Source organism: Macaca fascicularis, chromosome 8, assembly GCF_037993035.2.
Source record: "Macaca fascicularis isolate 582-1 chromosome 8, T2T-MFA8v1.1".
Taxonomy (NCBI): domain Eukaryota; kingdom Metazoa; phylum Chordata; class Mammalia; order Primates; family Cercopithecidae; genus Macaca; species Macaca fascicularis.
Window position 1 is genome coordinate 76,637,011 of NC_088382.1, and position 12,295 is coordinate 76,649,305.

The 12,295-nt window shown below is 39.1% G+C and overlaps 1 protein-coding gene across 1 annotated transcript in view; it reads right to left on the bottom strand.

Moving 5' to 3' along the window:
* The window catches only part of VCPIP1 (valosin containing protein interacting protein 1), a 41,002-nt gene that overhangs the window by 21,510 nt on the left and 7,197 nt on the right, over positions 1–12,295 (bottom strand). Inside the window, exon 2 of the mRNA XM_005563455.5 lies at positions 3,793–3,879. Within this exon, the coding sequence (XP_005563512.1) occupies positions 3,793–3,879 (87 nt within the window). The remainder of the gene's footprint in view (positions 1–3,792; positions 3,880–12,295) is intronic.

A 12,295-nucleotide genomic window follows, 5' to 3' on the forward strand; every position in this document is an offset into this window, starting at 1 on the left:
TAGAAGAAAACACAATTGATCCTCCCATTTCAGCCTCCTGAGTAGCTGGGACCACAGGCACACATCACCACGCCCGACTATTCTTCATATTTTTAGTAGGGATGGGGTTTCATCATGTTTCCCAGTCTGGTCTTGAACTCCTGAGCTCAGGGAATCCGCTCACCTTGGCCTCCCAAAGTGCTGGGAATACAAGTGTGAGCCACAGTACCTGGCCAGTTACAGGTCTTTTAAAATGTGACACATCTATATCATGGACTACTACTCAGCAACAAAAAGGAATAAAATCTAGTTATTTGAAGTGTTTTTAAAAAACGAAGGAATAAACTAATACATGCAACAAGACAGATCTCAAAAGCATATTAAAACATAAATAGGCACATTTTTTCTGTATAGGGCAACATTTGTGCACCATATGGTTTCTTTCACAAGTATTCAATTCTGCCACTGTAATGTGAAAGCAGCCACAGACATGTAAACATGAGTGTGGCTGTGCTCCAGTGAAACTGTCTATCTATCTATCTATAATCTATCTGATCTAATTGATAATTTATCTAATCTATCTATAATCCATCCACTACCTATCTAATCTATCACCTATCTGATCTATCTAATCCATCATGTATGTATCTAATCTATCTACTCTATTATCTATCTATCTATCTATCTATCTATCTATCTATCTATCTATCTATCTATCTATCTATCTATCCATCCATCCATCCTCACTCTGTCACCCAGGCTGGAGTGCAGTGGCATGATCTTGGCTCACTGCAACCTCCGCCTCCTGGGTTCAAGCAATTCTCAGGTCTCAGCCTCCCAAGTAGCTGGGACTACAGTCGTGCACCACCACACCCAGCTAATTTTTTTGTATTTTTTGAAGAGATGAGGTTTTACCATGTTGGACAGGCTAGTCTCACACTCCTAGCCTCAAGTTATCTGCCCAACTCGGCCTCCCAAAGTGCTGGAATTACAGGCGTGAGCCACTGTGCTCAGTCCCAGTAAAACTTTTAAGTATTCAGCCAGGTACAGCGGCTCACGCCTGTAATTCCAACACTTTGGGAGGCTGATGCAGGAAGATCACCTGAGCTCAGGAATCCGAGACAAGCCTAGGCAACATAGTGAGACCTTGTCTCTACAAAAAATTTTAAAAAAATTAGTAGGGCATGATGGCGCATGCCTGTAGTCCCAGCTACTCAGTAGGGTAAGGGATGAGGATCACTTGAGCCCAGAGGATTGGGGCTGGAGGCTGCAATGAGTCACGATCATACCACTGCACTCCAGCCTGGGCAATAGAGCAAGACCCTGTCTCAAAACTAATAATAATAATAATAAATTATATAAACAAGCAGCAGGTCAGGTGCAGAGGCTCATGCTTGTAATCTGTCGCTTGTAATCCTAGCACTTTGGGAGGTCGAGGCGGGAGGACTGCTCGAGCTCAGGAGTTCAAGACCAGCCTGGGCAACATGGCAAAACCCCATCTCAACTAAAAATACAAAAAATTAGCTGGGTATGGTGGCAAATGGCTGTGGTCCCGGCTACTTGGGAGGCTGAGCTGGGAGGATCACCTAAGCCCAGGAGGTCAAGGCTGCAGTGAGCCATAACTGGGCCACTGCACTCCAATCCAGGAGATAGAGTGAGACCTTGTCTCTAAAACAAAAAAACAGGCAGCAGATTTGAGATGGCCGCACAGGCCACAGTTTGCCAATTCCTGTGCTAAATTAAAGATGCCAGACACAAAAAGTCACACTATAGGATTCTATTTACATGGTAATATGAAAAAGGCAAACATATAGGGGCAGAATCAAATGAATGGTTGCCAGGGCCTGGGATTGAGGAGAGTTGACTACAAAGAGGCACAAGAAAACTTTTTGGAGTGATGGAAATATTCTGTATCTTGATTACAGTGGTGGTGTTGGTTACATGACTATATATGCTATATATATGTGTTTGTCAAAATTCATATACAGTATACAAAATTTGTATACTTGTAAGTCTGAAAAGGATGAATTTTACCGTTTATAACTTATGTCTCAATAATCCTGTCTTAAAAGAAAAAAACAAGGCATTTTTTTGGTCTCTGATTAAAGAAAAACCAAGAGAAGAAAACATCTTTTAGAAAATTATCAACATTAATTATCGAAAAAATTCAAACACTGACTGGATATTTGGTGACATTAAAAAAAATTGTTCTTTTTTTAGGCTGTAATAATTTTTCTTTTTTAAAGAGTTCTTATCTTTAGAAATACATATTGAAGTTCGAAGGAGAAAATGAGAAGGAAAAAAAAGGAAACATGTACCAATGTACTTACAGGTGAAATTATAGTATATCTGAGATCTACTTTAAAATAGTCCAATTAAAAAGGGGACAGAGATGTACTAATCATTATTGAGGCTGGGTAGTAGGTAAATGGGGGTTCATTATATTATTCTTGCTACTTTTGTATATGTTTGAATATTTCTACAACAACCAAGTTGGAAGGAAAAAAAAGTGTATGAGGAAGAGATGAAAACAACAAAACAGATTATGCAATTAATGTCTACAATGGCCAGGTAGGTGAAATATATAAGCCAGAGCGGTAAGTCTGGGGCCGAAAGCATTAACATAAAATCTTTGAAAAAAATGTGTGAAGTCCAAACACATGGCCTGGCAACCTCTCTCTTAAGACCACTCTGAAGATACAGACATACACTTGTACACAAATCTGTCTTTACAAACAATGTATGTACAACGTGAAAGAAGCTAAATGTATAATGAGCTGTATCCTAGAACTTAGAAAGCAATCAGATATATGCTAAATATGGCCAAACATAACAACAACACCACAAATATTATCTGGTTCTTGAATACTAGCATTATAAACAAATCTGCTTCTAATTTCACAATTTGTCTTTAGTTGTCAAGAATCATACACATGGCTAGGCGTGGTGGCTCACGCCTGTAATCCCAACACTTTGGGAGGCCGAAGCGGGCAGATCACCTGAGGTCAGTAGCTTGAGACCAGCCTAGCCAACATGGTGAAACCCTGTCTCTACTAAAAAAAAAACACAAAAAATTAGCCAGGCGTGGTGGCAGGCGCCTGTAAGCCCAGCTACTCAGGAGGCTAAGGCAGGAGAATTGCTTGAACCCCGAGGTGGAGGTTGCAGTGAGCCAAAAGCATGCCATTGCACTCCAGCCTGGGGAACAAGAGCAAGACTTCATCTAAAAAAAAAAGAAAAAAAAAAGAATCATACACATGGCCGGGCACAGTGGCTCACGCCGGTAATCTCAACACTTTGGGAGGCCAAGGTGGGCAGATTACCTGAGGTCGGGAGTTCAAAACCAGTCTAACCAAATGGAGAAACCCCATCTCTACTAAAAATACAAAATTAGCCAGGCGTGGTAGCACATGCCTGTAATCCCAGCCACTCGGGAAGCTGAGGCAGGAGAATCGCTTGAACCCAGGAGGCAGAGGTTGCAGTGAGCCAAAATCGTGCCATTGCACTCCAGCCTGGGCAACAAGAACGAAACTCCATCTCAAAAAAAAAAAAAAAAAAAAAAAAGAATCATACACCCATACACATAATTTAAATGAGAAAAGAATAGCAACAAAGTGATAGATTTTTAGTAATACTAGCAGAAAACATAGCTGACCATGTCAGGGTAATAATCCATTTTAACTAGGCAAACTGCTAAAGAATATAAACCTAAAATTAACTTTGAAAATATTTTAGTAGAAAACTATATGAACTTTCTTAATCTTGAAATAGCTTCAGTAGAGCTATTATTTAAGAATAAAATCAAATTAACTATACCCATGGTTTTCTTCATAATACTGTAGAATACACCACCCTGCTGAAACATGTGAGGAAGTCCCTTTGCATAAGACCATACATCTTCTCCTGTAAGACAAAAACAGATACAGTATTAGCAACAAACAAAAGAGTTCCATCCCCGGCTGCTTTAGTAAAGATTAACCTAGAATAAACATCAAGGCAGAGCTCCTAAATGAGTGAAACACCCTGATACGCCATAGAGAGATGATACTGAGTGACAGGATTGTGGCATACTAGAAAATGCATGGCCTATCTAACTGTGCCAGTCATTGACAAGGGCTGTCATAGAAGAGTGCATGCCTAGCGTTTCAAGACCATGTGGCTTTTCAAGAGAAGCCCAAAATTCAAGTTTTTAATATGAATTCTCCCAATTTTAAAATGTAGGAACTAATTAAAAAGTGTCTTTAAAACCACATGAGTCAACAAACATGGTGGCTCATGCCTGTAACCCCAGTACTTTGGGGGGCTATGGATAGCTTGAGTTCAGGAGTTCCAATACCAGCTTTGGCAACGTGACGAAACTCCATCTCTACCAAAATAAACAAATAAATAAATAGCCGGACGTGGTGGCGTGTGCCTGTCATCCCAGCTACTTAGAGGGCTGAAGCGGTGGAGTGGCCAGGGGGAATCCCTTGTGCACAGGAGGTCAAGGCTGCAGGGAGCAGTGTTTGCATCACTGCACTCTACCCTGGGTGACAAAGTGAGACCCTGTTTCAAAAAAAGAAGAAACAAAACCACGAGTCAAGGTAGTCAATATTATGATGAACAAAATAGATCTGAAGACTCAATCCAGCTCAAAGGAAACTAGTCTGTAAACTCTGTACTAGAACAGATAAGATTATTAAAAGATATTTTTGGGCCAGGCACGGTGGCTCACTCACGCCTGTAATCCCTCACTTTGGGAGGCCGAGGCGGGCAGATCACCTGAGGTCTGGAGTTCAAGACCAGCCTGGCCAACATGGTGAAACCCCGTCTTTACTAAAAATACAAAAATTAGCTGAACGTGGTGGCGCGCACCTGTAGTTCCAGCTACTTGGGCAGCTGAGGCAGGAAAATAGCTTGAACCCAGGAGGTTGAGGTTGCAGTGAGCCGAGATCGTGCCATTGCACTCCAGACTGTGCTATAAGAGCAAAACTCTCTCTCAAAAAAAAGAAAAGAGACATTTTTGAAAGTAAAATACAAAATTGTAAATATAAATCTTATATTTATATTAAAACCAAGAAATAAACAGAAGGGGCTATTTCAATACTTATTTCAGTAAGAAATTTCAAATAAAATGTAAAGAATGATCATCACTGTTGAAGAAATCAATAAAGAATGGCAGGAACATAACAGTTACTATGGCTGTTTCTATTTGTTTCTTTATAGTTTACATTCTAATCTGCTAATGTATATGTACTACTTTTATAATCAGGAAGTTTTTAATTTTAACAAAAAAAGTTAACTTTTGTCTTCCCTACCTGAAGATTATATTGTTGGACCTGACCTCTGAATAATTATGACTGACAGTGCTAATTAATCACTATGTACTTACAATATCTCAGAGTTCTAATCCCGCCTCACATTCATAAACAGGATATGACTTTGTGTGGCAGCTGGCTAAACTTACCTTCAGTACACCAGCTTAAAGTAGGTAAGTTTTAGAAGACTTGACAATTAAAGTTTCAGTTAATCAAAACATTTACTTATAAACACTTCCTAATGATGCAGTTCTACTAGAATATCTATATTTAAGGGTGGACACACAGAAGTTTAATATTAATAAGAGTCTACAAATAAAGAAATATTAGTAACCACTGGTGGTGGCTCTGATTGCTGAGCTTACTATTAAACCTCACTTAGATAAATTATTTCTGTGAATGATAACCTTTCATTTCGTTATTGTCAATGTTGTCCTAAATGTACTTAATATTTTCTAAAATATTCTAGTATAGCATTTATTTGGAAGTCATATCAAAAAAATATACGGCAGTAATTTTTTTGATAAGAATCCAAACAGGGCTGGTCTGAAGGTAGTGAGTTCTCTCAACTAACTGTTCAGTTACAGTTAGAACTGCTTGTTCTACCATTTCCCCCTTCTCACTACCTGCACTTGACTAGTCCAAACAAACAAAAACCACAAGAATCTGAATAGGTGCCAAAATGGTGAACTCCTCAGAACTGACCAACTGATTAATAAGAAAAATCACATCTCTTAGTACTTTACATATCTAGTTATTCATAATTTAAATAGGCAAATCACTTAACTCTGCTGCAGTGTTTGTCAACCTTGTTTCCATTATCTCCCCCTAAGGAGCCTTTACAGGCATTATTTTTCTAGTCCTCCCCACGTCCTCATGATATCTGAATTACACATATATACTTTATATCTGCTTATGTACTGTATATATATCTTAGTTTTATATATTAATGATAAGATTTTTTCACCCTTTCTCCAAGAACAAATTTTCACCCCCTTCAAAGCAATATGGCCCCACTGTTCTATTACTTTAAGGGAAATACCACGTAAGCCTCTACTATCTACCAAGCTTTGAGCAGGCTCTTCACACAGTTTCATTAACTCATCACAACTAAGCTCTACGGAAAAGGAAACAAGCTCAGAGAGCTTAAATAACTCTTCCAAGATCACACAGCTAGTAAGTGCTAGAGCCAGGATTTGAATCTTGTATATCAGTCCAAAGTGTATACCCTCCTTTCCATTGACATTAAACCTCTACTGAAGGTCAAATTGGCCAGGCTCACACCTGTAATCCCCGCACTTTAGGAAGCCAAGGCAGGCGGATTACCTGAGGTCAGGAGTTTGAGACCAGCCTGGCCAACATGGTGAAACTCCTTCTCTACTAAAAATACAAAAATTAGCCAGGCATGGTGGCACATGCCTGCTATCCTAGCTACTCTGGAGGCTGAGGCAGGAGAATTGCTTGAGCCCAGGAAACGGAGGTTGCAGTGAGCCGAGGTCGTGCCACAGCACTCCAGCCTGGCTGACAGAGTAAGACACTGTCTCACACACACAGGAAAAAAGGTCAAGTTGTTTTGGCAAATTTGAAAGAACTATTCAGTCTTTTCTTAATAGAAATTCACGGCATCAACAACTGGTTGGAGAAAAAAGTAGGTAATTTCTTTTGGTAAACAAATATCTCCACTGAAAGTCATGTTTGTTGGTAAGAAAAATGAGGAAAGGGATTAGAGATCAGGAAGCAGGGGTTTTGACACTTTGCACAAGTCCTGCACCACTCTCATATGGCTCTCCACTGCATTTCTCTCCAACCCTCCTAATGCCCAGGTTCAATGCCTGGATTACTGCCACTTCCTCACAGCTGGTTTCCCTTGAGTCTTATCCCCCATAAATCCCTCCACTATACAGTCTTCAGAGTTAAACCTATAATGGTTCCCCAATGCCATATGGCAAAGTCCAAGTTCCTTTTCCATGGCATACAAGGCACTCTAAGAGTTGGTCCTTGCCTTTCCCATCTGACATCATACCATACCTTTATTTTTACAATGTTATACCACCAAACAACTGTTCCTATTCCCTAAAGGCCAATAATTGTTACATATTATTTAAAACTCAATCTAGGTATCACTTCCTTTAGGATTCTTTGGAGTGTTGATTAGGTAGGTACCCTTATTTGATGCTCCTACGTATATGAATACCATAGCCCTTATCACACTTTAGGTTAACTAACTTTCCTGTTTTACCTTCTAGACTAGGTTTCCCTTTTATACTTTTCAGATTCAGGGAAAGGTCAGTGGCCTGACTTTTTACCCCCAGGGCCTGGCACAGTGCTGAACAGATGGCAGCACTCTTAGTATTGGTTGAATGAATGTATAGATGCAAGCTTATCCAATCAGCCTTATTTTGTTGTTGTCCTGTTTTGTTTTGTTTTGTTTTGTTTTAGGCTTTTAGCAGCCTGAAGCTATGGTTTTAGTTTCTGTCTCTAGTGATAAGCAGAAAAGAGTGATGAGGAAGGGGCTCTAATGGTCCATCCCGAAACAAAAGCTAAGAACCCATAACTATATTCTCTCCCTTAGACACCCTTGACGGAGTGAATATTATAAATGAGGTTTTTCCTTTTAAACAGTGCCTGAAAGCAATCCAGAATAAACTTAATTGAAGCATCATGATGATAACCATTCTTCAATGTTACACATATAAAACACAACTAATGATTATATGCCACTGACTTTTCCCTGAATCTTGTTTTCTCTTCAAGAATCTAATAAAACAAAATAATAGCAAAGACAAAGGGAAATAGTTTTTCTAACATTTTATTTGAAAGCAAACTTTTAGAGAATAGGAACAGTTTGGAAAAGCTTCTAACAAATATGTTAATTTATATTTTTGTTAGTCTCCAATTATTTTTACTTTATAATCCAACTGTTTCTTCATACTACAAAAGTAAAAATACTTCTATCCAATGTACTGTGTATATATAAATATAGAAAAAAAACTATACTACTGCGAGCACCATAGATAACCTCTGTTAATTACCTTGCTTCCACAAATCCTTCCTCCTCATAACCTTCAACCTTCTACCTGACACAGTAGCTATATATGGCAGTGGTATTATGAACGTTTTTTCTTTTGGTTTATCCAATTTTTTTCCTATTTGATGTAAAGTAACTTTTGATATGTTAAAATACATTTTTTAAAATGTATTTTTCTAATTTTTTCTAATAAAATTATAGAGTTAAAGTTTAAAGTCATCATCAAAAAAAATTAAGAGATTACCATTCTAATTTTTAAATTTTAGGTGTTTATTTATTTTTTGAAATAGGGTCTCACTCTGTCACCTAGGCTGGAAAGTATTGGCTCAATCACGGTTCACTGCATGATCTCCTGAGCTCAAGCAATCCCCTCACCTCAGCTTCCTGAGCAGCTAGGACTACAGGCGTGTGCCACCACAGCTTGTAGAGACAGGGTCTCCATGTGTTGCCGAAGCTAGTCTTGAATGCCTGGTCTCAGGCCATCCTCCTGCCTTGGCCTCCCAAAGTGCTAGGATTATAGGCATGAGCTACTGTGCCTAGCCTTCTAACTTTAAATATTTTAAAAGGCAATTTGAATTTTTTACTTTGCAATTTACGGGACAAAGCAGTAAATTTAAAAATCTAACACCTAAATGAAATATATTTTTGTTTTATTTATTTATTTATTTATTTTTGAGACGGAGTCTTGCTCTGTCACCTAGGCTGGAGTGCAGTGGCATGATCTTGGCTCACTGCAGTCTCTATCTCCCACGTTCCAGCAGTTCTCCTGCCTTACCCACCTGGGTAGCTGGGACTACAGGCACAAACCACCACATCCGGCTAATTTTTGTGTTTTTAGTAGATACCGGATTTCACCACGTGGGCCAGGCTGGTCTCAAACTCCTGACCTCAGGCAATCCGCCCACCTCGGCCTCACAAAGTGCTGGGATTACAGGCGTGAGCCACCGCACCCAGCCTATTTCATTTTTGAGACAGAATCTTGCTCTGTCCCCCAGGCTGAAGTGCAGTGGAGCAATCTCTGTTCACTGAAACCTCCGCCTCCTGGGTTCAAGCAATTCTCATGCCTCAGCCTCCAAAGTAGCTGGGATTACAGGCGTGTGCCACCACTCTCGGCTAATTTTGTATTTTTAGTAGAAATGGGGTTTCCCCATGTTGGCCAGGCTAGTCTCAAACTCCTGATTTCAGACAATCTGTCCACCTCGGCCTCCCAAATTGCTGGGATTACAAGTGTGAGCCACCATGCCCAGCCAAAATGTATTTTTAAACCCCAAAAGAAATACCCAAAATGAACTCTGAAGTATTTACGACCATAAAGTACTTAACTTTATTTAAATTTAAAATTTAAAGAAACAATTCAAAATTGTTTAATAATTTGAATAAATGGTTCCAAATATAAAGTAGGAACACAGGACTGTTTCAACTAGACAGAATTCCAAAGGTATTTATTTGCTGAAAGAATTGTTGGCATCTCTCTAACCTTCCTGACGTAATCCTCGCATTTAAAAGTTTATCTACCCTACTGATAATCAAGATGGTTTATAAAAAAGGCATATCTGTTTCTTGCCTGAAATTCAGTCCCCTTAAGGGTATACAGTCACACAACTTTAGTGTCACCAGCGGCATTAATGAATATTTTTATTATACACAGACATGCACACAAACTCAATAGTGTTTAAATGAGTACAGAGTCTGAAAGGACACATCCCAATTTATTAATAATGATTTTATCTGGGGAGTACAAATGTTAAGAACTACCATATTTTATAGGTACTTGAATTATTTGAATTTTTAAAATTATATTGTAATTGAAAAGATATTAAAAATAAAAGTGATCAAAGAAGTTGGAACAGAATCTATTATTATCTAGATTTCCTTTTCTATCTAGAAAGGAATAGCATCAACATTTGACTTAATCTTCAATTATAATTATATAAAATCACCATTTACAATATATACATTTATCTTAAGATACATCTATGCATTATTTTTTATCAACTTTATAACTGCTCTCCTATTACAAATATGCTACATATAAATCAACAGAAGGGCTACCAGAAGGCATAGAAAGAATGATATGTGGCCAGGCACAGTGGCTCACGCCTGTAATCCCAGCACTTTGGGAGGCTCAGGTGGGCAGATCACGATGTCAGGAGTTCAAGACCAGCCTGGCCAACATAGCAAAACCTTGTCTCTACTAAAAATACAAAAATTAGCCAGGCGTGGTGGCAGGCCCTGTAATCCCAGCTACTCGGGAGGCTGAGGCAGGAGAATCGCTTGAACCTGGGAGGCAGAGTTGCAGTGAGCCAAGATTGCGCCATTGCACTCCAGCCTGAGCGACAGAGCAAGGCTCTGTCTCGGATAAAAAAACAAAAAAAAAAGAAGAAGAATACGCATGAGCACTATCTAGATTTGAAGCTGCCCCTTTACCCAACATTTGAAAAAAAAAAAAAAATCAAGGTGCAATAATAATACTCAGTTGTTGCCTAAAAAATAAGTGTCTCAGTCCCATGCGTGATTCTGGAAAATTCTTGCTTTTTTTTTTTGAGACAGAGTCTCACTCTGTCGCCAGGCTGGAGTGCAGTGGCCCGATCTTGGCTCACTGAAACCTCTACCTCCCGGGTTCAAGCAATTCTCCTGCCTCAACCTCCCGAGCAGCTGGGATTACAGGTGAGCGCCACAATGCCCGGCTAATTTTTGTATTTTTAGAGACGAGGTTTCACCATCTTGGCCGGCCTGGTCTCAAACTCCTGACCTCATGATCCACCCGCCTCAGCCTCCCAAAGTGCCAGGATTACAGGCGTGAGCCACTGCGCCTGGGTGATTCTGGAAAATTCTAAGGCATTTACAACATCAAGAGGTATTATGAAATTACAAAACACTGTGTATTTTAAATATATATATTAAAAAGTCACACAGTTCTTTCAGGAACAGAGAAAGTATATCAAAATGAAACAAGTTTCTCAACTCCTGAAAGGTTGGTACACTTTGTAGTAAAGCAAGGAAGTGTCACGTAGCCTAATTTCATTTAAGTAACTCCAAACTGACAAATTCTATTCTTCACATAAATCTGTTCTTACCTCTAGGAAAACAAAAAAACAAAACTAGAAACTTAATGAAATATAACACTAAGAAAAAATAAATTGGCCTAGATATTTATGGTGGATAATGTACCACCTATCCTATCTACCATGAAAGAAAACCTACAAATAACTGATCTACAAGAATTTTTTTTTTTTTTGGAAAGAGTGTTGCTCTGTTGCCCAGAATGGAGTGCAGTGGCGCAATCTCGGCTCACTGCAACCGCACCAGGTCTACAAGAAATTTGAACGACATATTTTGCAAAGCCAGAGTTAATCTTTTAAGTATTATGTAAATAATGAAGATGACTGTCTGCAAAAAGTTAAGTTCAATTACCTCATGGTCTGGATAAAAGAGATTAAAATGTGAAATATTATGGGTAGAATATTGTTATTCCAGTTTATACTTCCTAAGATTCAAAGTTACTAGGTTCCAGGAATGACTTGTACTAAGCCAAAGACAAATACACATACTTATTGTTTTATTAATATAAGTAATAGACAATCTAGTCAATGAATATTCTACTTAAAAACGAAAGAAAAAGCTCACGTCCCTGGCTATCATGCAGTCAGCCTATTTAGTGAAAACATACAGGCCGGGCGCAGTGGCTCACACCTGTAATCCTAGCACTTTGGGAAGCTGAGACAGTGGATTGTCTGAGCTCAGGAGTTCGAGACCAGCATAGGCAACATAGTGAAACCCCATCTCTACTAAAAATACAAAAAATTAGCTAGGTGTGATGGTGTGCACCTGTAGTCCCAGTTACTTGAGAGGCTGAGAATCACTTGGACCCAGGAGACAGAGGTTGCAGTGAGCTGGGATCATGCCACTGCACTCCAGGCTGGGCGGCAATCTGTCTCCAGAAAAAAAAAAAAAAATTATACAATCCCCATGTATATATTTGATTCTTAATCAA